The 25,856-nt window shown below is 39.4% G+C and overlaps 5 protein-coding genes across 5 annotated transcripts; 3 read left to right on the top strand and 2 right to left on the bottom strand.

Moving 5' to 3' along the window:
• Positions 1–2,350: 2,350 nt before the first annotated feature.
• Positions 2,351–6,354, top strand: LOC103334238 (G-type lectin S-receptor-like serine/threonine-protein kinase At1g11410). The gene is made up of 7 exons (XM_008237184.3): positions 2,351–3,892; positions 4,111–4,239; positions 4,440–4,636; positions 4,777–4,987; positions 5,074–5,311; positions 5,494–5,647; positions 5,732–6,354. The coding sequence occupies exons 1-7, from the start codon at positions 2,575–2,577 to the stop codon at positions 6,038–6,040; spliced, it is 2,556 nt and encodes an 851-aa protein (XP_008235406.2). The 5' UTR covers positions 2,351–2,574; the 3' UTR covers positions 6,041–6,354.
• A 1,136-nt stretch (positions 6,355–7,490) lies between these two features.
• Positions 7,491–8,804, top strand: LOC103334143 (late embryogenesis abundant protein D-34-like). The gene is made up of 3 exons (XM_008237085.2): positions 7,491–7,985; positions 8,100–8,378; positions 8,457–8,804. The coding sequence occupies exons 1-3, from the start codon at positions 7,650–7,652 to the stop codon at positions 8,619–8,621; spliced, it is 780 nt and encodes a 259-aa protein (XP_008235307.2). The 5' UTR covers positions 7,491–7,649; the 3' UTR covers positions 8,622–8,804.
• A 2,569-nt stretch (positions 8,805–11,373) lies between these two features.
• Positions 11,374–12,374, top strand: LOC103334142 (transcription repressor OFP12-like). The gene has a single exon (XM_008237084.2). The coding sequence runs from the start codon at positions 11,460–11,462 to the stop codon at positions 12,189–12,191; it is 732 nt and encodes a 243-aa protein (XP_008235306.2). The 5' UTR covers positions 11,374–11,459; the 3' UTR covers positions 12,192–12,374.
• A 2,254-nt stretch (positions 12,375–14,628) lies between these two features.
• Positions 14,629–16,135, bottom strand: LOC103334141 (small ribosomal subunit protein uS13z/uS13y/uS13x-like). Its single transcript, XM_008237083.3, has 4 exons — positions 16,006–16,135; positions 15,743–15,903; positions 15,152–15,340; positions 14,629–14,960 (listed from the first exon to the last, which is right to left on the bottom strand). The coding sequence occupies exons 1-4, from the start codon at positions 16,006–16,008 to the stop codon at positions 14,855–14,857; spliced, it is 459 nt and encodes a 152-aa protein (XP_008235305.1). The 5' UTR covers positions 16,009–16,135; the 3' UTR covers positions 14,629–14,854.
• Positions 16,136–16,656: 521 nt separating this feature from the next.
• Positions 16,657–25,370, bottom strand: LOC103334140 (uncharacterized). Its single transcript, XM_089054711.1, has 9 exons — positions 25,170–25,370; positions 22,396–25,078; positions 21,752–21,893; positions 21,532–21,614; positions 20,805–21,064; positions 19,720–19,806; positions 19,269–19,368; positions 18,637–18,847; positions 16,657–18,525 (listed from the first exon to the last, which is right to left on the bottom strand). Exons 2-9 carry the CDS (start codon positions 24,928–24,930, stop codon positions 17,078–17,080), a joined length of 4,866 nt encoding a protein of 1,621 aa, XP_088910837.1. The 5' UTR covers positions 24,931–25,078; positions 25,170–25,370; the 3' UTR covers positions 16,657–17,077.
• Positions 25,371–25,856: the final 486 nt, after the last annotated feature.

Here is a 25,856-nt window from a genome sequence, read left to right as displayed (position 1 = left end):
CTTTTTGAATAAGTGGTTGTATCAGTAAACAATCAGCCCATTATATCTTATAACTGTAGAATAGTTTCAAAACATTTGGATTTGGGCTTGACTATTGATTTAGTATGTAAGGCATGTTGGCCCATCGTAAGAGGGAGCACTAGAACAATCGAAGTAGTGGATGATATTGATCGATGGCGGAGGTTTCAGCTCCCGGCATCGACGAGACCCAACTTGGCAAGTGTCACTTACTACATTTGGCAGCTAAAAGTTTTTCGTTATATCTAATTGAGTAATTATATATATTTATTTAGCTCACAAACTTATTTTGAAATTTTCTCTTAAATTGACTAAATTAAATTAGTTCACCCTCTATTTAGATGAGAGAAAATAACTCGTAATCTAACTAATAGTCGAGAATTTAATAGGAGAAATTGACAATTCTCTTATTTGGCAATTTAAGCATGGAGTTTATAAAATAATGTGTGGAAAAAATCGTCGAAATTGGAGACATCAAATTCCCGAGTTTAATTTCCACCAAAATAGGCGTTATTTCATAATTTCCATAATGTAATTTACAAAATTTGACATATATAAATCCAAACACTTAAATCTTCAATTACCAAAAAATAAAATTATGGAAATATAAATTCTGTGTAATTTTTAATTCCTGATGAAGTATAACATTAACATCAACAATATTGTAAAGCTGCTATGGTGAATTTCTTTGTCCGGTAATAATACTATACTCTGTCAATTCTGTTAAGAGATTTAAGAATCATTGAAGTGTGAGATTGTCTAAGAAATTTCAAAGTTCGAATAACCAGAGGAATCGTTTTCTAATGCGTTATACTATCCTCTCTTGCAGTCAGATATTCATTGAATAAAGAAAAAAGAGGCTCCCAGTAAGGACCTTAACCTGTAAGACTTGAAAATTTTCAAGAGTTGTGTGACATGCTGCCGACTTCGCCAACGCCTTTGCCTCCCAACGCTTCTTCTTCTCCTCCCCAGGCCGCTCCAACTCCATTGTCGACCAATCCGCATTGTCACCATCATCAATTGCCGCCTCGTCAGAGTCCCCCCCGACCACAAGCTCGTCAACCAAAGTGTGGTGGTCCCCACTTTTTCACCTGACCCTTACCTGGACTTTCGGCGGTCTGTGCAAGAGATGGTGGAGGCGTGCGAGGGAATGAAAAAAGAGAAGGAGGAGGAGGGCATGAAGAAGAAATCAAACTGGGAGTTCTTACATGAGTTGCTACTGTGCTATCTTGCGCTCAACCCCAAGAGCACCTACAAGTTCCTCATAGGCGCTTTTGCCGATCTTCTCGTCAGCCTCATGCCATCTCTCAGTGGCGGTGCCGATCTTCTCTGAACTCAAGTGTGTGAAATCATAATTTTAGACTTCTATAATCGAAGATAATGTCGTTGGGAGTTTGTATCAATTTCTGATGTATTTTTTTGGATATTTAATGTATTTAGTACGAATTTATGAAGTTAAAACATGAAAAATAATAACAAAAGGGAATGAAATGACACGTGGCATCAGGTAACCGATGTACCGTATTCTTGACGGGTGTCACCCTCTGGCAATGTCACGTGTCTTTTGATTTTTTTTTTTTTATGTGTTTATATTCCAAAGTTCATAACAATTAATTTAAAAATTAGAAAAATATACTGAAAATAGCTTCCCCCAATTTTATAATGTTACAATGAGCTCGTAGCAATTTTCGGGGCATTTTTATGATTTTCCTACTATTTATCACAATCTTCTTAAGAAATTTGTTTTAAAAAAATACGAAATAAGCGAAAGAAACACATGGCGGGATCTGAGCGTATCTTCTTCACTAATTGGACATGTGTACGTCAGCCAACTTGCCACATTCTTGCTTTTTACCATAAATTATTATTATATTACATTTTTCTTAGAAAAACCGTTAGAAAATACACACACGTTGGAAAAAAATTCCGAAAATTGCTACGAACTCATTGCAACTTCATCTTCCCTAGTGAATAACCCATTTCATATTTACGAATTATAAAAAATAATTCCAAACATTCTTGGGAGATAGTTATTTATGTAAGTTATTGAAGTTAATAAAGATATATAGTTAGAGTTGAGAGAAAAGTGAATAATCAAAAGCACTTCGAATTTTTTCACAATGAAATGGATGTTTTATAGCTTCCCCCGATTTTATAACATTACAACAATCTCGGAGCAATTTTTATAATTTTCCTATCTCGCAATCAGAGATTCATTAAGTAAAGACAAAAGAGGCTGGACCTTAACATTTTAGACTTGAAAAATCTAAAGAGTTGTGTGACCTGCTGAAATGTCATACACGTTCTATGATTTCCTCGCGTATCAGCAACTGAGATAGGTGACTAGTGTTGGCTCGGGTGACCTGGGGAAATGTCATCAACGTCTATGATTCCCTCGCATATCAACAACTGAACCTGAAAGTCGCTTAGTATTTGTTATCTGACTGAGATAGGTGAGACATTTTCTACGAGTGGGGCTGGCCTCTACTTTAAAAAGAATCCAACTATGTTTCTTCCTTTAGCACTTCATTGCATGACTCACTGAGAAAGTTAGCCATGAATTCTACTACCAAATGGTTTGCCATGAATATTATATTGCTCAACTTCCTTCCAATCCTTCCCTCTTCCACTTCCATTGTCATTGGCTCTATAAATCCAAATCAACCCATGAGAGATGGCGATGTTCTTCTCTCTAATACTAAAATCTTTGCACTTGGGTTTTTCAGCCCGGCCAATTCTCTTAACCGGTATGTTGGAGTTTGGTACAACAAAGTTCCAAACCAAACCATTGTCTGGGTTGCAAACAGAGACAACCCCATAATTCCGGTCACTGATAATAATGCCTCTGGAGTTGGACTTCTAGCTGTTCATGGAAATGGAGGCCTGGTCATCTATGGGAAGGACCAAAATACCCCTCTTTGGTCTGCTAATGTTTCAGTCTCTTCGCCAAACAATTCCATGACAGCCAAGCTTTTGGATACAGGAAATCTTGTTTTGCTTGAGGACGATGGCCAAAGGGTATTGTGGCAAGGCTTTGATCATCCCACAAATACAATGCTTCCATTTATGAAACTTGGGCTGGACCGGCGGTCCAAGTTGAATCGGTTCCTCACATCATGCAAATCTCAAGATGATCCGGGCATCGGTAACTATTCGTATGGTATAGACCCAAGTGGGTTTCCGCAGGCCTTTTTATACAAGGGTCAAGCTCCGCGCTGGAGGGCCGGCTCGTGGACCGGATATGGATGGAGCGGTGTGCCCCAAATGACAAATGAGTTCATATTCAACGCTAGTTTTGTGAACAATCAAGATGAGCTATCCATTGTGAATGGCATCACGAATGAATCAATCTTCTCGAGGATGGTGCTTGATGAATCAGGAGCCCTTGTACGGTCCATGTGGCATGATCACAGGCAACAATGGATCAAGTATTGGTCTGCCCCAGAAGGTTTGTGTGGTGAATATGGGAAGTGTGGTGCAAATAGCAATTGCGACCCGTCCAATATGGGTAAGTTCGAGTGCACGTGCCTACCCGGATATGAACCCAAGTCGCCACGTGATTGGTATTTGAGAGATGGGTCGGGTGGGTGTGTGAGGAAAAACGGAGTATCCATTTGTGGAAACGGGGATGGGTTCGTGAAGGTCGAACGTGTGCAGGTACCCGACTCATCTAAGGCACTTGTGAACATGAATTTGAGTTGGGAAGCATGCCCGCATGAGTGCTTGAGAAATTGTTCTTGCAAGGCATACGCAAAAGCAGACGAGAGATGGGGAGGGTTTGGATGCGTGACATGGCATGGGGACTTGATGGACACGAGAACATTTCCAAAGGCTGGCCAGGATTTGTATGTACGAGTTGATGCAATTGTGTTAGGTAGTTGGTTCATCTCCTTTTCCTTACAAGACAAGATCATTTTTCACTCGATTATACTTCGTTGGCATAGTTCGTTTATCCCTTCGTTCTTCTATTTTTATCTCATTATAATGCACTATGACTATAGTATGTAGTTAGTCCTTTTATTGAAAAAATTTCCACCATCTTACTAATCTAAAATTTTGCTGGATTTTATTTGTGTGTTTTCACCCTTGAAGCTCAATATGCAAAGTCAAATGGTTCACTTAGCAAGAAGGGAAAACTGGCAATTTCTCTAGTTTCTGTTCTGGTGTTCCTTCTTATTGTAGTTCCCATTTCTTATTGGTTGGTAAGGAGGAAAAGAAAAGGTGAATATCTGATACAAATTTATTTTCTTTTCACTATTCATTTGTCGCCTAATTGTTCTGCACTGATATCACCCACATCAAGAAATTCTCCTTTCAAGAGATGAATCACACTTTGAAGATTACCTGTTCATAGAAATACAAGTTGTGCTTGCTAATGAAACAAAGGCTAGATAGATTACCTGTTCTGCATTTGATGGCAGGTAAGCAAAGACCAAATAAATATTCCTCTAGAGTTACCTCAAGGTCAACCTACTTTGAAGATTCTACTGCAGAACTTGATGAAAGTAGTATGCACTCAGACATACCATTCTTTGATCTAACAACCATAGCAGCGGCCACGGACAATTTCTCTCTTGCAAACAAGCTTGGAAAGGGGGGTTTTGGCTCAGTCTATAAGGTAGTTGTCTTCGAATAATTTCTCAAATCAGAAATCAAATTTTTGTGAATATGCCTCGGTTTTTAGTTTTGCATGCACAAGAGCACTTTCAAGGGCACGAGAATGCAAATTTCATACAAAAACGTGGATTATATTTTCAGGGTGTGCTTTGTAATGGAAAAGAAGTGGCAGTGAAAAGATTATCAAAACATTCTGGTCAAGGAATTGAGGAATTTAAGAATGAAATTGTGCTGATTGCAAAACTCCAACACAGGAACCTCGTCAGGATTTTAGGTTATTGCGTTCAAGATGAAGAGAAGATGCTAATCTATGAATACGTGCCAAACAAAAGCTTGGACTCTTTCATCTTCAGTATGTCTTCCTTTTGCTTTATTTTGTCACAAGAAAACTAATAAGGAAGCAAGAATTTAATCTATTTTCTTACTTTTAACATGCAGATGACACAAAAAGAGCACTTCTAGATTGGACAGTACGCTTCGGGATCATCTATGGGATTGCTAGAGGGATCTTGTATCTTCATCAAGATTCAAGGTTAAGGATTATCCATAGAGATCTAAAGGCCAGTAATGTTCTACTGGATGCTTCCATGAACCCCAAAATTTCAGATTTTGGTATGGCTAGAATTTTTAGAGGAGACAAAAGTGAAGCGAATACAAATCGTGTGGTTGGAACATAGTAAGTTAAAATTTTCTACAAATGTATAAGATATCACAATAGTTTCTAGATTCACAAGACCACCAACTGATGGAATACTTGATGATGCATGTCACAAGAGCAGACAATTCATAATCTAATTTCAACATTTTCTGTGGATTAGTGAATCTATGCTTTCGTAATCACTTTTCTTTCTGCTGCAGTGGTTATATGTCACCAGAGTACGCAATGGAAGGACATTTTTCAGTGAAATCTGATGTATATAGTTTTGGAGTTATACTCCTAGAAATCGTTACTGGCAGAAAAAATTCTGGTAATTACCACGACAAGTATCCCGGAGCAAAGTTGGTTGGACATGTAAGTTTACTGGCTTTGTGGAAAACGACGTAGTTTTTCCCCTACTTATTCATGCTAACTTTGATGATCTAAAATCGTTTTTAGGTTTGGAACTTGTGGAGAGAAGGTAAAGTCTTGGAAATCGTCGATCCATCTCTGGGTGAATTGTACCCTGTCAATGAAGTTGTGAGATGCATCCAAATTGCACTCTTATGTGTGCAAGAGTATGCCACTGACCGGCCAACCATGTCAGCAGTTGTTTTCATGTTAGGGAATTATGATGCAGCAGTTCCTTCACCAAGACAGCCTGCATTTTTGTTACAGAGAACTTATGATGCTGGAGACCCATCAACCAGTACAGAAGGAGCTAAGTCTATGAATGATGTTACATGTACTAGTGTACAAGCTCGCTAAAAGGCCTAGGCCACAAAATATTGGATGTTAAGCTACTGCAACTATAGCAGCCTGCGTCAAAAAATTTCACTTGAGGCTTTTCGGTTGCTGCATTCATGCACAAGAGAATATGTTTGCTTGACGAACAAAAGCTTGGACTTTATCGTATTTGGTATACCTTTCAATTCACAAGTAGCCGTTACCATAATTTGATAAACCATGCTTAATTTCCCAACTTTGCATAATCTCCCCTTTTTTTAATAAATAAAATGTGTGTATGTATAGTATAGAGGTTTATGCAAATTAGAAGCCTCCCAATTTGAAAGCCCTAAGCGGCCGTCTTGCCCGCGTGTGGCCAAAGCCTCCCCAAAATAAAGGGAAGTAAATCAATTACAATAGGCTTAATTATGTACATTGTGCTTTCCAACTTATCTCGACACCACTGTAGTGGAAAACGCGTCTCAAAGTACCCCAACGTGCAAAACTGTCTCACGTTACCCTTTCCGTCAATTTTTTGAAGTTCACATATTCTGTTCATCTCCCAAAATTCCGCAGTAGCCCCTCCTTTATTACTGTTCATCGCTTATTTACCCTCCAAAACTCAGAAATTTCTCCTAACCAACACAACTAGCAGCAAGAACAACTCGAGAGGTTGAAAAATCATACCGGATCGAAGAAAATGGTGCTCGGAATCGCCCGAACGAGCAATGGAGATTTTGGGTAAAAACCGCCAATTTCTTGCTTTTTTGATCCGGACGGTTGGCGGCTAAGATGTGAGGTGGTAGAGGACAACGTCTGGTTCTTTTGATATCCATGTCGCGCAGGGTGGCGGAGGAGGCGATGGCCCAAAAAGTGCGATAAACAATAACAAATGGGAGGAGGCTCATTGCGAATTTTGGGAGATGAAGAACGTTCAGAATGAACTTCAAAAAGCGACGAAAGGGTAACGTGAGACATTTTTGCACGTTAAGTACTTTGAGACGCTTTCACCACATGTGAATCGAGATAAAGAAAGACATGTACATAATTAAGCCATTACAATATGAACCTTGATGTGCAGCGTTACATTTGGACTGAAAAATTCTTTTTTGGATTACTTTTTTGTCTTTTTTGGATTGATGATGCTGATGGATCAAATATTATTGCAAGGACTGAGAAATGGCCAATTTCTAAATTAGGTTAAGTGGGGCCTAGCTTACTTTCGTCTTCAAGAAAATTCTCTCTTAGTCCTAATCCAAAATATCAGAGCCCATCAAGCTTGGGCCGCAGCCCAATTTCATCTTGTAAGAAAATTCTACGTGGTGACCTGTCTTAGCCGTAAGGATGAGGATAACACGTGTCCAAGTTTCTACTAGTTTGACGCCGAACACCGACCCAAGTCCAAGTGTCGCGGACTCGCGCGGGAGATGGTGCCCGACTTGAAACAGAGTGACCATCTGTAAACAAGCCCCAAAAATCCTCATTCTACACCCGCCACGGGTAAAGTTCAAAGACCCTGCGGTCAAATTCTCACTCATCCCATTCCGTACGATCACATATATATATTTGTTACATATTTTGTTTCATTTGGGCACAACCTGTACTCGTAAAACACACTATGAAAAATAATCTCTGAAATTTGCGATCAAACATGAGCCAGGAACAGCCACGGAGACGACCTGACCAGTCCTCAGGTCAGGAACCCCTCAAGTACGGCGACGTTTTCAATGTTTCAGGGGAGTTGGCATCCCGTCCCGTTGCACCCCGCGACGCTGCCACAGCCCAGGCGGCTGAAAACCTAGTTCTCGGAGAGACTCAGAGGGGCGGCCCGGCTGCAGTCATGCACTCGGCAGCCACTTACAACGAGCGCGCTCGGCTCGTTGGCCACAAAGATGCTACAGAAGTAGCCAGAGAAGAAGGAGTGTCGGTTACAGAAGGAATTAATCCCGATGGCAACCGCGTTGTCACTGAAAAAGTTGGTGGACAGGTACAAAATTTCATATATATATATAGAAGTTGAACATTTATAATTATGTGTTCCTGTGTATGTTGGTCTAGCTCAATTTGTCACATCAATTTATTGAAATTTTTTTATGTCTAGGTTGTGGCCCAATATGTGGAACCGCCTTTGGCGATGGGCTCGCCAGGTGGAGCGCTGGACCGTGATGCAATTACAATTGGTGAAGCTCTAGAGGCCACTGCTCTGTCAGCAAGCGACAAACCCATTGACAAAAGCGACGCCGCTGCAATACAAGCCGCCGAGATGAAAGCCACTGGGAGAACCGAAATAGCGCCCGGGGGTGTTGCCGCCATGGCTGAGTACGCAGCTTCTGTTAACCCGCGCGACGTCAACAAGACAAAACTAGGCGATGTGCTAGAGGTACGTAATTTAAAAGATTAATTAATCATTATGTTTATGGGGATTTGTTAATTTAATTGTTTCTCCAAAATAATGAAGGATGCGACTCAGAAGCTGCCAGCTGACAAAGTGGTGACGAGGGAGGATGCAAAGGCGGTGATAGGGGCAGAGATAAGGAACAGTCCGACTATGAGCACCACTCGTGGAGGCGTGGCTGAATCGCTGGCTGCAGCCGCGAGGCTTAACCAGAACACTGGAAAATAAACCTACAAGTCTAGATCTATATCATGTATATGTATAGATATATATGTACGCACGCATGCATGGTTAATTTTGGGGTTGTAATATGTAGACTTATATTTTGCGTTTGAAGGAGTTGTCTACGCAATCATGTAACTCAAGTGTTTGGTTTAAAGTATAAACATGTTTCCATATGTAGTTTGGGTTCGCAAATGTTGTCGCTATAACCCCACATTACAATCTTTTTGTAGTTCACGGGATAATAGTCATCAGATCAATTGAAAAATTATTATTGGGAGTTGAGATTGAACTAGTCAACACACCGCTTTAACAGAGACTCAATTGTAGAAACTCCTCGACAATTATGGTGAAAATCATGTTAATTGGGTTTAACAAGAAGGGATAGGCCCAACAGAAACCTCAGGACAAAAGGGCTTACTCTACCCCCTTAATTAACCTGATAAATAAAAATAAAAAGAAGAAGCAGCAATACTGGTAATGGACTGGGGTGTCGATCCAGTATAGATTTTCCCCCTCCTTTCAAGTGTATCCGGTTTGATTCACAAAAGAAACAATCTTAAAGTAACTCAATATTATACTCCCCCATCTCCTTAAAAAAAGAAAAAAAACAAGAAGTGTAGTTGCACTTCAGTGAAAGCACAAAATCCTGTACAAAGGGAACATAAGTTTTACAAGATTTCTTGAAAATCAGAGTTAACATGTCTAAATTATGTATCTTAGTGCCAGAAGACTGATCCGTACAGTTGGGTTGTGGCAGGAATCAATCAAGATATGAATCTTTTAATATAGAGTAACCAAATAATTAATTTAGGAGAATCATAAGTACTTTCGATTTGGGGGAAGTTTCTTGCTATCTGATTCATACATATGGCTTGGTTGGCTGTCAGTTTATATATGTCTGCATTTTCCAGCAAAAGAACCAATGAAATTAACAGCTAGGAGGATCTAAGATCTCATATGCTGTAGATTGAAGAACCTCTCCTCGGACTCTGAGTTGCGTTGCATGGCTTGTTATCTTCTTGTGCTTCCCTCCCTCCATACCCCACACGACCGACAAGTCAGGGGAAGGCTTCCTCTATAAATAATTGATGGGCTCGTGGCCATGATAGGCTTTAATTGATTTATTTATTTATTCGATCTCTGGTTTCCTTGCAAGTCCATTAACAAATGATAACCCAATGACCAAAAGATGAGAAAAAACACCTGTTTTTGTTCAACCTTTCAAGTTTCAAGGAAACAGGGGTTCTGTTGTAGCAACTAGCTACCTACTCTCTCTCTCTCTCTCTCTCTCATCAAAATCTTGAAATCAGCTGTGCTTTGGTTGCAGTGGTCGATGCCGACGTACACATTAACTCAATCATCCCAACACGAAACTCAAAAAATTTGACAGAAAGAAATATGTGTGCATTTGATAGAAATGAAATATTATAATAAGAAAATGAACACTTGAGAGAGATTGATTAACCAACAATGTTGCCAAAAGTCTCCAAAGCTTTTTCAGTTTTTTCAGGTGATGTTGATCTTTCAATACACTGGTTTTGTTTTTCTCTCAGCCTATTTCTTTTTAGAAAAACTTTTGTGTTTTGTCTTCGTCATCATGCATGGATGTTAAAATGAATTTTAATAGTTAGCCATGGAACTAGCTTAGCTCCTAGCTTCTTCTGCCAATGAAGAAGGAAATAAATACTTGTTGATGGATTTGACATGTGGTAGATAGAGTTAGGGTGCTTTTTCTTGTTTCCAAAATGGAGTGGATGTGTATATGAATATGATGGGTAGGGTACCCAAAAAATGGTGGATTAATTGGGTTTTGGTTTGGGACACGTCACACGTTCCATGAATATGAATGAATTGAAGCAAAAAATGTTAGTTGGCTTGGCTCTGTGTCTGTGGCCAGGCCAAGGGGTCACCACCCCACCACTACCCCCATGTGCATGTTCTGTCCAATCTTGTGATTTGGTTGGAACCTACATGTACCTTCGTACCCACCCATTTTCCCTCCTTCAAAACCTCACGTTCACTAACTATTTTATTCACAGTTGAATTCACAAGTTTCAAGTTTGAGTATGAGCAAATTTACCTCATGAAAATTGGATGGATATTCAGTTCAGAATATAACTTTTTCAAAAACATAAACAGAGCGGTTTCTCACACGCTCCACTAAGATTCTATATATATGAGGATTCCAACATAATAAGATCACTCATCTACCAAGCCAATACCATTTTTCAATGAATTGGTCCGGAATATACATATAATAAAAGCATATGTATAAAATTATTACATAATTGTGGACCAAATTCGTGAGAGATCCTAATTGGAATATCTATAAAGCGATACGATAATCTAAACCATTTGATCCGTCACTGTCTTCTTTAAATTTCAATGGTGACAGTCTAGATAATTGTCATTGCATACAGAAAAAGGAAAAGTAACAAAAATCTGTATGTGTTTACATGTATGTTATATTGTACTGTTATCTTTGAGTTATCTTCAACTTGAAACAGATAATTTTTCCCATCCCATGATGTGAAAGCTCACCTGCGTTTATTTATGCACCTTCCTTCAATTTAATCAAAACTATGAGAAATTGTGTTACTGTAACACCGTTAGGTGAAGTTATTATCATCAACATTAGCATGAGTAAATATTTACTAATACTATACTATCATAAATGATTTCCAAGTACAAGTGATGACTCAAATTTCTCAGAAACTACGAGTTTGCTACTTCACCAACTCTATATATCTCTACATGTGACTAAACACACTGCTCACACAGACTCTCTCTCTCTCTCTCCTTCCTTTTAATCTCCCACTCTTTCTAACACCACCAACGGAAATGCCAAACACAGTAGGAAGAAACCTAAATCTCTGCTTCACAAAGATCACACGGCCACTCACTCTCCACTCCCCAGACAACGATCACAGCCGTCCATTACCCACCACCGCCGCCGACGCCGCTACCGCCACCACATCCACGTCATCAACCTCATTGATGATAAAAAACTTTAACTCCCTCTACGACGACCAGTACATGTTTGACTCCACCACCTCCAAATCCCTCAGCTCCTCCTTCGTCTCCTCCTCCGAAAACGAAACCGACGCCCCCGCCCCCGCCCCCGACTTCGCCACCGCTTTCGCCTCCCGCCGCTTCTTCTTCTCCTCCCCAGGCCGCTCCAACTCCATCGTCGACCAATCCGCATCGCCACCGTCGTCCATTACCGCCTCGTCAGAGTCCCCCGACCACAAGCTCGTCAACCACAGCGTGGCGGTCCCCACTTTTTCGCCGGACCCTTACCGGGACTTTCGGCGGTCCATGCAGGAGATGGTGGAGGCGCGCGAGGGAATGAAAAACGAGGAGGAGGAGGGCGGGAAGAAGAAATCAAACTGGGAATTCTTGCATGAGCTTCTGCTGTGCTATCTTGCGCTCAACCCCAAGAGCACCCACAAGTTCATCATCGGCGCTTTTGCCGATCTTCTCGTCAGCCTCATGCCATCTCCCGGTGGGGGTGACCGCAGAGAATTACCCGAGTTTACAGCTGGCGTCTGCGAGATTTCACGGTGCGTCTGAAATGAAATAAAATAAATATAATATTGTTGGCTTGTATGATATTTTAATTATTAGCAGTAAATGTAATATTTGAATGTATCGGCGGTGATGGGATAGGAGAAGAACCCAAGAAGTAGGTAGTTTTATTTTTGTTGTTGTTTTCAATCACATCAAACAACTCTAACTCAGTCTTTGTCTCCCTCATCTTCTTCTCTTCCATAGCTTGTCCTTGTCCAATATCAGCTTTATACGCTGAAATTTTGACAGTGCTTTTGTTTTTTTCCATCATTAGCATAGATTGCGTTGAGAAAAAATGGACTTTTGTGACGGCCCAATTAAATTACTAGCTAACCCTTCTTCAGCCCCAGCTGGCGGAGCCAGAAACTATCATCGCATTACATGGGGTTTTTGTTCATATTAAGATTTTGGCATGTGGGTTTTGTTCAACTCATAAACCTAATAGCCTGTTTTTGGTCTGGTTAACTATTGCTATTAGGTGAAGTTGATAATTAATGGAGTTAGCTATTAGGTGAAGTTACTTAACCCCGACGACGAATCATACGTGACGTGACTATATTACCGTAGTATTATATAATTTTTCATGCGAAGGGGCTTCACTGGTTCTCTTCTCACCTTTTGAATCCAAAGACACCTCCATGTTCAAGTTCAACCACTCTCCTGACTTTCGGAAATAGATAGTGGTTAATTAGATGATTTTTGGAGTTAAATATTATAATGAACAAAAGAAAGTTTACTTACCAAGTCAGGAAACAAGACAAATCCGTGCTTTTAACAAATTGTGTAGGTTTTGTTAAAAAGAGGAAAAATGTTAACATGGATATAAGCATGCTTAATTACTTTTAAAAAAAAGCATCCATACATACAAATACGTAAACGATTTGTTGATTGGTGGAAGTTTCCCAAGCACAGAGAGAGAGAGAGAGAGAGAGGAAAATCGAAGTTTAGTCCCATCAACTAATATCACTGTTATGCTTTGACATGGACTTCACAGTTTCACTTTTCTGCAAGTTTAAGCAGCACATGACTGTTTTCTAATAAACCCCTTTACTTCCCAAAATTACAAAATATGTGGGAAAGGAAACCAATCCAATAGTCTTGTAGGAATTGACAATTGGTTCACGCAAACTAAAGTAGGTGCCTACTTCTTGAAAATCTTTCATATCTTTGTTTCATTGTCATTCTCTTCATCTCTCTTCTCATTTTACTTATTAGAGGACGGGAAAGATAGAGAGATAGAGCAATGAAATGGGCAAATCCTGTGCGCCCGCCGTTTTCATGATTAATTAGAAACTACTTGTTTAAATAAGAGTATTATAGAACTTCAAGTACGTATAAAACGCAGTGTAATTGACAGTAAACGATGCTGATTTACGGGGAAATAAATTAAATTAAATGATGCACCTCATACAAATTATATGAATAAGGTAGGGTACAGTGTCTGCAGACTCAATGGTGGTGGGGGTCTGCTTGATAATTGGGAAAGTCTTTGCACTCGGACAAAATGCGCAGAAGGGAATCTTGTTTTTGTCTCTCTTTTATTTATTTATTTATTTATTTTATCTCAATGCTTCTGCCTTCTGCGCATATATAATTTGTTTATTTTTCAACTTGAAGCTAGGACAGATTGGAAACCCGTCACCCCAATTATACGTTGTACACGTAAACATGTGCTCGTATGGTTTTTGCACAGTTGAACTCTCATCACCACCCCAATTATCGAAAATAATGCAGCTAGCTGCATGCACCATCCATGGAACCTTCATTCACATGTTAGTACTTTGAGCTGTGCATGGTCAGTTATCCAAATGCACGCGTAGGTTATTTTTGATTGTTGATGGTCAATTATTACTGTACGAATGCTATTATAAATAGGAAGGAAATCAATCAGGGGTAATAGAAAATATACAGTGTATACATGTTAATTGCGTTCGAACGTCCACATAGGAGAAAATCTATATATATTTATGATAGGTTAATCACCAATCCAATCCACGTGAGGCTAATTTTTAACCGTTGATGTATGTAAAACCCATGCCTCATAATAATTTTATCACTGAGTTAGTATATGGGCTCTTGAAGCAAAGCCGTTACTAGGCCCACCGTTGTCCGTTTTGGGCTCAATCTGGCATCAGGGTAGACCAACGATTAAACCCAGAATGGCCCAGAAGCTTTACAATGTAGGGCCCAGCATAGACCAAGCCCAGGGTAGGACAAACCCCACTTGTTTACACAGAAGCTACAAAAACTCATCCAGCCAAAACTTTCTAGTCTCTCAAATTAGAATTTTTTTGTCGAAAAACATGAACTAGAAAGTACGAGAGGAAGGATTTCAGACATTAAAGACACTGGGTAAAATTGCATGGCAGATAGTAGAAGATGTGCCTAAGATTACTCCAATTTCATTTGGATCCTTTGGTTGCACTAGCAAAAAATTAGGTGACACCAAAACAAAGGGCTTCAGAATTCTGGAACACATTCACTTTGGAAATTACAATTAAAGAAACTATGCCTCAGTTAAAATAACAAATACGTCCAAGAAATAATCCAAAACAGGTATTTTCAGAATTCAAAAACGTTCTCAGATACACTAAAGACGCAAAATTTATCAAGCTAAAATGAAAACATCAGCAAGGAGCTTAAGAAATAGAAATTGCAAAAGCAGACTATCGCTTCTTGGAGACACCAACCGTCTTTCCCCTGCGTCCGGTAGTCTTGGTGTGCTGCCCACGTACCCGGAGACCCCAGTAGTGACGGAGACCACGGTGGTTCCTGTCAGAGCACACACAATTTATCAACTCAATACCAAATGAAATCTGTTAAAGCAAGCCAACAGCATTACAAGATACAAGAAACCCAATCAAATTCACTTGCAAATTTCATGTTCAGAAGTCCTTATCAAATGCAAGACACAAATGACACATGTTTCACCCATTAAGCTTAATTGATAGTCAACAACAAACCTGATCTTCTTCAGGCGTTCGAGGTCATCCCTCAGCTTCATGTCCAATGCATTGGAAACAACTTGAGAATACCTCCCATCCTTGTAATCCTTCTTCCTGTTCAAAAACCAGTCTGGAATTTTGAACTGGCGAGGATTCGCCACAATGGTCATGAGGTTATCAAGCTCCGCAGCAGAGAGTTCTCCAGCTCTATCATCCGCATAAAACCCACAATATACAAGTCAAATGAAGCTGAATGTAGCAATATTAAAAATAAACTAGCTTCTTTGTATGCACTACATTTGCAAGCAGATGGCACAATCTCTACTGTGCATTCTAAAGCCATAATTTGAAGAGAAGAAAATCAGCAATCATATTGGAATCTAAAGCGCCCAAATATAAATATAGAAATAGGATCCAAGATTCTCTATCAGAAGCATACGCATTTTCTTATCAAAATAGTTGACTTCAACTCATATCACTAAGTAGAAGACCAATATTTTCAATCAAAATAAAGTAGTTGTTCTTCAATTTAGGATGAGCAAAGCTAAGCTATTTTTATATCCCATACAAAATCGGATAAAATGATGGAGGGGGTGAAGAGAAAGGTACCTCTTGTTCATGTCGACATCGGCCTTCTTGCAGACAATGTTGGCGAAACGACGACCGATACCTTTGATGGAGGTTAGGGCAAACATGATCTTCTTCTTGCCGTCAACATTGGTGTTGAGCACACGCAGAATGTGCTGAAATTCTTCGTTCGCTACCAGAGACTACACATTCCAAATCCCGCCACAGAAAATTAAAATATTAGTCAACATTTAAGATATTAGGATCCAGAGACAGATATAGAGAGAGAGGGAGAGAAAGATAACCATGGCTAGGGGTTTAGATCTTGAAGCTTTTTGTGCAGCTCTTCGCCTGTGTGAGCGTGAAGACAGAAGCCTAGCAGCGTTGCGAACCCTAATTTTAGGCGCCGGGTACTTGATGAATGATTTATATACTCCATACAAAAATGGGTACCTATCTTTTGGGCTTAGGGCCCAGCCCAATAAAATATTAGCCCATGATAAATTCGTTATTTTTCTTTTCTTTCCAAGCCAAATTAATCATATGTTTTTTTCTTCAGTGTTTTTTTTAATAATAATAAATTATTTTTTTTAAGTTTTGCAACTACAACAGATAGAGAAGAAAAAGAGAACAGAAAAGAGAAAGTGGGAAAAAAAATTGCATAGAATAGTTTACACTATAAAACTAAAATTAACTTTAAATGATTTTCTTTCAAGTCTACATTTTTTATTATACAAGCGGTATTAGGAGGGGAATTTTCAACTTTAATCTATGTATTCACCTTCCTTTCTTCTCTCCTCAATTTTCTCAAGGCCTATCCTATCCCCCTCTCTTTAATTTCTCAAAAAGAAGGCAAAAACATAATCAAACATGAACTCGGGACAAGTTTCGATCATGAACTCGTTACCAGCTTAATGCTATCAGAGAAGGAAAAAGAAAGCATAGCAAAAGATCAATGAGCACCAAAATGGAACGCTGTTTTCATGGTTAAGCAATGGATCTTTCATATACAACGAGCACCAGAGGGGCAAAAAATATACAACCCTCCAAGGCAGCATCTAAATCTTCCATTGTGCTAAGCTATAAAATGCTACAGCTTGGTGATCTTCCTAACTGTACTTGAAAGAAGAAAAAAAAAAAGGTTTACATATTTACTCCCAACAATGGAACAAGCTTGGCTCCTCGACCAGCTGCTTCAAGCTCTACCGCCTAACTAAAAATCATGGAACCAAAAACTGTATTTGCTTTCTATAAGATGAGAAAATCGGTTTATCAACCCTTGCCAAAATACTACTACAAGTAGTACTCTTCTGTCGTAGATTGCTACCAAAAGCCTCCTGCTTACACTACTTACTGTCAATGTACATCAAAATAAGATCAACTAGCCGGGTTTGATACGATTATCACCTCAGAAGTACCAGCTGAGTTACCTCCACTAGATCCACAGTGAAGAGCCACCACAGAAGTATTGCTTGGGTCACACTGTGCATCACTTGTATTGTCAACCCGAGAATCAAACTCAGATGGCTTTAAGGATGGAGACCCATTGGGAGTTAAATCCACATCAGTGACATCAGGGGACTTGGTAATTCCATTACTTTGAAGATTTGCCCCAGCGCTTGTATTATCAACCCGAGAATCAAATTCAGATTGCTTTAAGGATTTGGTGTCCGTAAGAGACCCGTTGGGAGTTAAATCCACATCAGTGACATCAGGGGACTCGGTAATTCCATTATTTTGAAGATATGCCCCAGCACTTATATGATCAACCCGAGAATCAAACTCAGATTGCTTTAAGGATTTTGTGTCCGTCGGAGACCTGTTGGGAATTAAATCTACATCAGTGACATCAGGGGACTTGGTAATTCCATTACTGTGAAGATTTGCCCCAGCACTTGTACTGTCAACCCAAGAATCAAACTCAGATTGCTTTAAGGATTTTGTGTCCGTTGGAGACCCGTTGGGAGTTAAATCCACATCAGTGACATCAAGGGGCTTGGTAATTCCATTACTTTGAAGATTTGCCACAGCACTTGTATTATCAACCCGAGAATCAAACTCAGATTGCTTTAAGGATTTTGCTTCCGTCGGAGACCCATTGGGAGTTAAATCCACATCAATGACGTCAGGGAACTTGGTAATTCCATTACTTTGAAGAGTTGCCCCACATGAATGATGAGAATTTAACGTACAATGACCTTCAAAATCATCTGCTTTTTGGTGTGCCAATATGGAAGTCGGGTGAAATGCATCACAGGAGACCTTCCTAGTTTCCTCAACTGTCACTGTAGGTGTATGCTCAGTAGCAGGATAGTTATATTCCGCTTCACAAGTCTCAAACATCTTTCCATTCAGACAAAAAGTAGATCCTGCGACCTGCAAATGTTGAGAACCATGATGTTTAAGGTCCCTGGCATCCTGAGATGCCTGCAGCTCAGTGGCGTTACTTTCAGTAGAGCGGCAAATAGATCCTTCACCACAAGAACTGAGGTTTTTAATAGTGACATCTTCTGTCCTCACCTCACAGTCGACATTTTCAGTGCCCTCCCCGGAAGCAGAAAGGATCTTTATACCAGCGTCAGGGGCTTCAGAATCAACATGATGTAGTAACGTGCAAGATTTGCTTTCCATTTCAGGCGTGAAATTATGGTTCTGTTGGGTGTCCACTTCCACTGCCCTTACATCAGGAACTGAAGCAGAACTCTGGAATTCATTTCCACAGGGTGCAGTTGCTTCACTGCCAGACCCAGCCAAAAGCTTCTCATTAGTATAACATAACACCTCCTGCCCAGTTTGCTGATGCTCAAGTTCAGTGGACCCCAAACCTACAAGAGAAAATACAATCTCAATCACATAACAACCGGATACATTGACACAAATGATGGTTTCTGTAGATGATCTAACAAGATACTCATCTATGCTGATTTCCTAAATACCTTCCAGAGGAATCATACTTGCTTCTGATAACTGCTTCAACAATGGTTTCTGTAAAATATCTACACCAGGGAAAACCAATATTTTCATGTTCTTCATCTTCTGCTTGCCTGATTCTTCAAGGGGCTTAAAACCAAAAACAGAAGTCCATGTTCCCCTAAGTTCCGAGATTGCAGGTATGACCAATTTTTCAACGTTCAAAGAGCAGAGAGCCTAATCATGGTTCAGAAAATGGCACAAAAAGAAATAGAAAGCTAAGGATCAGTACACTATAAGGACACAAAAAGACTCTTCGCAATATTATGAAAATTCATGATTTACCTTAAACACTGAAAAAAATGTATCTCTAAGATAACAGAGTTTGAAATTTAATCAGACATAAAACAGACATTTAGACTTCTAAATCATGACAAGTTCAGAAAGGGGGAAAACAAGAAAGATCCATTTCAGATAAACACAAAATCTTAGCTTACTTAGAGATGGTAATTTCAATCTCATTACAAACTAGAATGGATTCCAGAATCAGCAGATAAAAACTTATGAATACGTTTCCATTAACTCCAAAAATGAGATAAAAAATGAAATTCAGCTTCTGAGCACACATGTAAGGCAGAGACATTCGAATTCAACATACAGATTCAATTGCAGTCAGAAGCCGACGGCACATTCCTTGACGCCTATACATATAGCGGGTCCCAATAAATGGCATCTCTGCTAAATAGTTCCCATGGATCCTGATCAACCAAGCAGTAACAGAGTGTCAAAATATAATTGCGGCACACTCACAAAAGTCATTCTACTCCTTGCTTAGGATTACAGCAAGGTATAACTCAATCCAAGAGAGGATATACAAGTAATTAATAAAGAAATAAATAGGGGAGTGGGTTTAAAAGAATTATCACGATCGTTTGTATGTTTTAAAGAGAGATTAAAAAAAATGAATTAAATACATCTATGAGACTTAATTTGCAGTCCATGATAAAACTATACGTCTGAATGACATGCCCATAAAAACTTAGAAATTCTGCACGCATTAACTGTTGCAAGCAACATATTCATGAAAGTATATGTAGGCAGGTACATACCTGATGGATGCTGCTGATATGATCTCATCACCTCTCTCTAGAATTGCAGTGACGAATCCACCATAATTCAGTCTGCTAAAATTTGACCTGATGATTGAAAATTATATAATCATTAAAAGAACTATGTTTTTCTACATGAGTTTAAAAATATTAGAGAGATATTTGCAATATATGGAATGAAGCTTCTTTCAAACTTCTCCGAATGCAAAATATACACAAGTAGAAGATAAACATACAACTTAAATAATTTAGACCTCTCTACATAAAATTAGAAAAACGTGATAAAAAATTAAACAGCACTTGACTTTCATATGGCCAACTTCCAAAATTGTCCTTGCATGGCATGGCAAAATCATCACCAACAAAAATTTCATTTTTGCAACAGCTGTTTGTAGAAACAAGAAAAGAACAGCAAAATAGCAAAACATAAAGTTATAAACAAATGGGTAATGAAAAGATAGGATAGGAACCTCCCCACCACTAGGGAATATGTAACACGCAAATGATAATTCAGATGTTTTTTTCCCTCATTTGAAATACTTGAAGTGGTTTGTCATTTTATTTAGGCAATGGCCATCCTCATTAACAAATAATACTAGAAATACAAACATCAATACAAGAAAATTTTCAAATTGGAAAAATGTAACATGTTTTCAATGGATATTGACATTCAATCACATGGAGAGAATTGGAAGATCGAACACTGTTTTCAAGTAATCACATGTTTTCAATAGATACTGACATTGAATCTGCATTCTGCAGATCCGCACAAATATTATCAAATGCTATACAAGGGCAACAGTCTAATTACTTTGCAATAGATATTGACATTCAATCACATGGGCGTAGCATTTAAGGACCAGTTAAGAACAAGTCATCCTTCACTTTTCCAAGGTACATGATCCCAACAGCAACCACCTTGAACTTGAAGAATTTATATATTATGAACACAAATCATACTTTTTAATGAGAAATTGAACACATACTTGTTCCAGGACAATGCACAATAGTCTAAACCATTAAAAAAAGGTTTCACACCCATATATACACACGCACACAAAATTGAGAATTAAAGGTATGCTTACCCACGATTATACAGAATATTATGAATCAGATTGACTCCACTTCTGTGGTCAACCATAGGCAAAAAACACTCATCCATTATTAAAAATGCAACAGCCAGCTTGGAATTGCATTCAATCAGCTTTGAATCACAACCGTCCTCCTGTGGTGTATCGCAAATAGAAACATCTGAGCCGATATCAGATCGGCGAATAAGAGTCAATGAAAATCCTCCTTCTATTTCACGTCTTACACCAAGAAGCTTCTGCAGACTCTCAAATAACTGGTATGACAAAAATGGGTAGAGAAATTTATCAAATGGATTTCCATCGGAGTAAGGAAAGAATGGGAAAGACATAAAAGGAAAAAGTTCGGCATTAAGTTTGGCAAAAACACAAATTAATCAATCATTGATCATTAGATTTAAAACTGAAAACACTCAGATACACAATTAAATCAGCATTTAAATCATGCATGCATTGTTAAAAATTCGTATATACGTAAATACAGCCTTATGAGCATCTCTTAAAAATAGTGTAAGAAATCTTCCTACAACTGAAGCTTTAAAAAACAAACTGCCAGATCTTTTAGCCTGTTGGCAGATGCATGCCGATCATGAATGCATGCAGCAATGCAACAGATCATTTTACTACTATAAACAGTATGTGAAGCTACAGATGCATGCAGCAACCCCTACACAAATATTGCAGTCCCAAGCTATTATTACAGCAACAGATCAGAATGTAATACCTCTTGACAATTCCTCCCGCAGAAGGATGGTCCACGGGAATCATCATTTACAGCATCCTTTGCCTGAATACAGGATCGGTGATCTAGAAAGAAAACATTTCCGATCATATTTTGCCAAATGTACTCAATTTGGGTAATACGGATGAAATAATAATAACATTAAAGGATAACCAAATCAGGCTCAGAAGAGAAAAAAAGGTCTGGGAGGTAGAGTTAATACATTTTTCCTCACACAAATGGCAAGTAATTAATGCTGACGCGGCTACATTTTCATCACCATCCCTTTGGCATGTGTTTCCACAAAACATCCCACAAAATTTGCATGAACAATATACACAATGCCACTCACCCGAAGGGAACTTCTGCAAAAAATAAGAATAGAGTTTTCATCTGGTAGAATAAATTTAAATCTCTCTCTAAACGACCTAGAGGCATAAAAATCTTCAGTTTATAGCCACGTCAAACGGTTTTTATTTCTATTAAATGCATGCTACTGTAGAGTAAGTACAACGTAACAAAAGGTATAAACTTTAGCATTGCAGGCAAACCAAAAACAGGTTATTCTCCCCTCAGAGTGTATATCTTATTAAATAAATTTAAATAGCATTGCAGTCCGTACTCTTTGACAAAATACAAGATAATTAAAATGATTCCAGTTAATTCTCAGGATATCAGAGTGTTCAGTCAGATAAAGTGACACCTACCAAGGTCACTGCATATATAACAATGTGAACAAAAAACTCAATCCTTTAACCTATTTACGATGGCTCTATGGGGCAGAAGGGACAGTGATAAAATAGCAATATAAATGATTATCCATGTAATTAGAGCAATCTATAAAATCAGTTGGCTTTGTATGCATACTTTTATCTCTAAACAACTTTGGTGGAATGTTGATGGACAACCATCACAACAGATCAAGTCCCCACCATCTCCGCAGATTCCACAAGTATCATCATTTGGGTCTTCCCTGTTAACATCTACGAAGTGGAATCCACGACGGTCATATTCATCCTGTTTATTCCATGAGTCTAGCAGGCATTGCAAAAGGGAAGACCCGGAGTCTAGATATACATGTTTAAATGGCTCAGAGTAATCACTTTTGGCATGAGTTACAAATTTCGAAAGCGAAATTGTTTCTCTACAGCAACCACAATGAACTCCATCTCTTGTAATTCTACCCTCAAGAAGCACCTGTGTCTTCCTCATGTTCATGTACTTCACTTTCGAATTAAGTGATAGGGTTCCCAAATCAATCATCCAGGCAAGTACTGTTCTTTTCCCATCATATGGTATGTAGCCATCATTTTCTGAATCTGCATTCTCAGAGTTGCGAACCAACAAAGCACATCGCTTTCTATTTTTCGTCTTATGTTGCTCATGATCCTTGACCAAACTTAACCTCCCCTTGCATGCTCTACTTACTGAATCATCCTGCTCAATAAGCAAACGTTTCCCTTTCAGTGACTTACCCATTTTCTTTTTCTTTTTCTCTTCAATAAGTCCATCCCCTCTACTCCCACCCTTTCCCTTCTTCTTCTTTTCATTAATTCCACCCTCCCTTCCATCTTTTCCCTTCTGCTTTGCCTTCTTCTTCCCCTCCCTTTTCTTAACAACTATCCTTTGTAGTTTGTTGACTTCCTCAGGTGGTATCGGAGTAAACTTGAAGCCAGCCTTACAACCCTCAGAATTACCATCACCATTTTCACAATGCTTTTTAAGAGCTTTGTAAGCCTTGGTGACTGACCAGTGAGTCCTTCCTGCTGGACTTACATACACTGCATCCTTGTATTCTTTGCCATTCCTAGGCCTATAGTCAATCGTCCAACCTGCACGCAGAATTAGTTCGACCATTTTATCTCTCACTAACTGTTTTTGCCTACTTCTGGCGAGTTCTCCATCTTGATCCTTCTGCTCATTTTTCTGTTCTTTATTTCCCTTTCTTTTCTGTTCACATTCTTTGTTTCCTTCTCCATCCTCATTCTCCAAATCTTTTTCTTTTTTATCCCTTTTATCTGGAGAAAAGGTCTTCACATCCAACACTTTCCCAATAAGCCTCCTTTCCAGATTTGAACCATTAGTTGTAATTTTCGCTTTCCTTTTTTTCCCCTTATCAAGCTTTCCTTTCAAAGCCACATTAGACTCCAGCACCTTAAGTGGTCTCCCTTGCTCGGATTTTAACTTCTTTCTCAACCGACCAACCACCAGACCACTCTCTTCCTTTTCTGCCTTCCGAGGTCTCCCGCGCTTACGTTTCAACTTCTTCTGCTTCTTTAATCCACCAGCTGACCTGTCACTTTCTTCCTTTTCCACCTTGGGCACCTTGGGTGGCCTCCCACGCTTGCCTTTCAACTTCTTTGTAAACCCTCCAACCAACTGACCACCCTCTTCATTTTTCACCTCAGTACATTTCTCACGAGACACATAACTCGCTCTACTTTTTCCAACACTCTCTGCCTTATCACACCCACGATACTCCACAAACCGTGACCGCAGAGCCCGACCAGCTATCCTTTCTTCGTTCATCTTTTTTCTCTCAATACCACCGTCATCAATATCTTGGCCATCATCAACCCGCCTCCTCTTCTTCCTAATCTCACCTACTCCCACATTTTCACTCTCGCCCAACTGAAGAACCCCTTCATTTTTTACTTCAGTACTTTGGTTGTGCGACCCACCACTTTCTCTATTTTTTGTAACCAGAGCACCATCACTTACTGCCTTATCACACCCTTCATTCACCACAGACTGTGACCGCAAAACCCGCCGAACAATTTGCACTTTACCCTCCACCTCTTTTTCCTTCACCTTCATTTTCTCAAGACCATCATCATCAATTTGCTTCTTCCCAATCTCAGCTGCTCCCACATTTTTAATCCCACCTGTATCACCATCTTCTCCACATTCCTCACTGCCCAACTGATGAACCCCTTCATTTTTTACATCAGTACATTGGTTGTGAGACCCACCACTTTCTCTACTTTTTGTAACCAGGGCACCACCACTTACTGCCTTATCACACCCTCCATTCACTGCAGACTGTGACCGCAAAACCCGACGAACAATTTGCACTTTACCATTCACCTCTTTTTCCTTCACCTTCTTTTTCTCGAGACCATCATCATCAATTTGCTTCTTCCCAATCTCAGCTGCTCCCACATTTTTACTCTCACCTGTATCACCATCTTCCCCACATTCCTCACTGCCCAACTCATCGCTTTTCTTCGCTTTATCACCCAGAATTTCTCTCTCAGGTTCCTCGGGACAGCTCGAAACCAAATGTGGACTGTTCTCACCGCCTGAATCAGAGCCACCTTGCTTCAGCTCATCCCCTCTCTTTTCAACACCTAGCTTATCTTTATCAACCTTCAACTTGCCAGATCTCAAGCCCTCCTTCATCTCTTACAAACCCACCCAAACACCAAATCCCCGAAAACCCAGTTTCAGTTTTGTTTCAAAATAACTTCAACCAAGCCAAACCAAACACGCACACCCACACAGCCTCGCTTGAATTTGATTACACAAACTCACCAGCAAAAAAAGAACCCTGAAACCAAAAATCAGTATTTATTTTTTATTTTTTATTTATAAAATAAAAACTAAAATCAGTGAATACTTGTAAACATGTACGGACTGACCAGATCACCGGCGAGAAGACGACGGTCAGCCAATGCAAGCAAACACAGGGCAATTCACATGTCTCGCGACGTCGTCCGAGACACGTGCACTAAAAGCTTCACTGTTTCAGACATGGCGCTTGTGAAATCGGGGATTGAGGGGTTTAGAGGGAGGGAGGAGAGAGAGAGAGAGAGGAGTTCTTGACAGAGACAAGAGGGCTTGGGGATTTTCAAGGTTTTAGGGAGAGCTTTACCTTACTCTTCTCACTTTCTTTTTCTTTTCTTTTATTTTTTATTTTTCTCTGTGTGCGTATTTTATAATTGTCCCTCGTTATTTGCATTCCGATTCCTAGTTTCCCTCCATAAAATTATATCCCAATCGAAAAAACATTAATTATTTTCTATTTTTTTCCAAAGACTTGGGTCGTTTCTTCGGCCCGTATGGCCCACAACTTTCTCCAAATAAGTCCATTTCACGTTGAAGTTTTCTACTAATGAATGGATATCTAGCTTATTAAATAATAAAGCGTGGTGTCGTTAGTAAACTGTCATCTCTAGGTAGCAAGTTACCTGATACCTCAATAACAAGAGTTTGAAACCCGTTATAAGTACTTTGTGGCCATAAGCAAGTTGAATCCCTGCGAAAATGAATCTCACCCTTCGAGTGCTGGGACAATAAAACGTTAAATATATTATATTAAATAGATT

This window comes from Prunus mume, linkage group LG6, assembly GCF_029339155.1.
Source record: "Prunus mume cultivar Tortuosa linkage group LG6, ASM2933915v1, whole genome shotgun sequence".
Taxonomy (NCBI): Eukaryota; Viridiplantae; Streptophyta; class Magnoliopsida; order Rosales; family Rosaceae; genus Prunus; species Prunus mume.
Note: the sequence above shows the minus strand (reverse complement) of the source record. Positions and strands in the feature narration are given on the sequence as shown.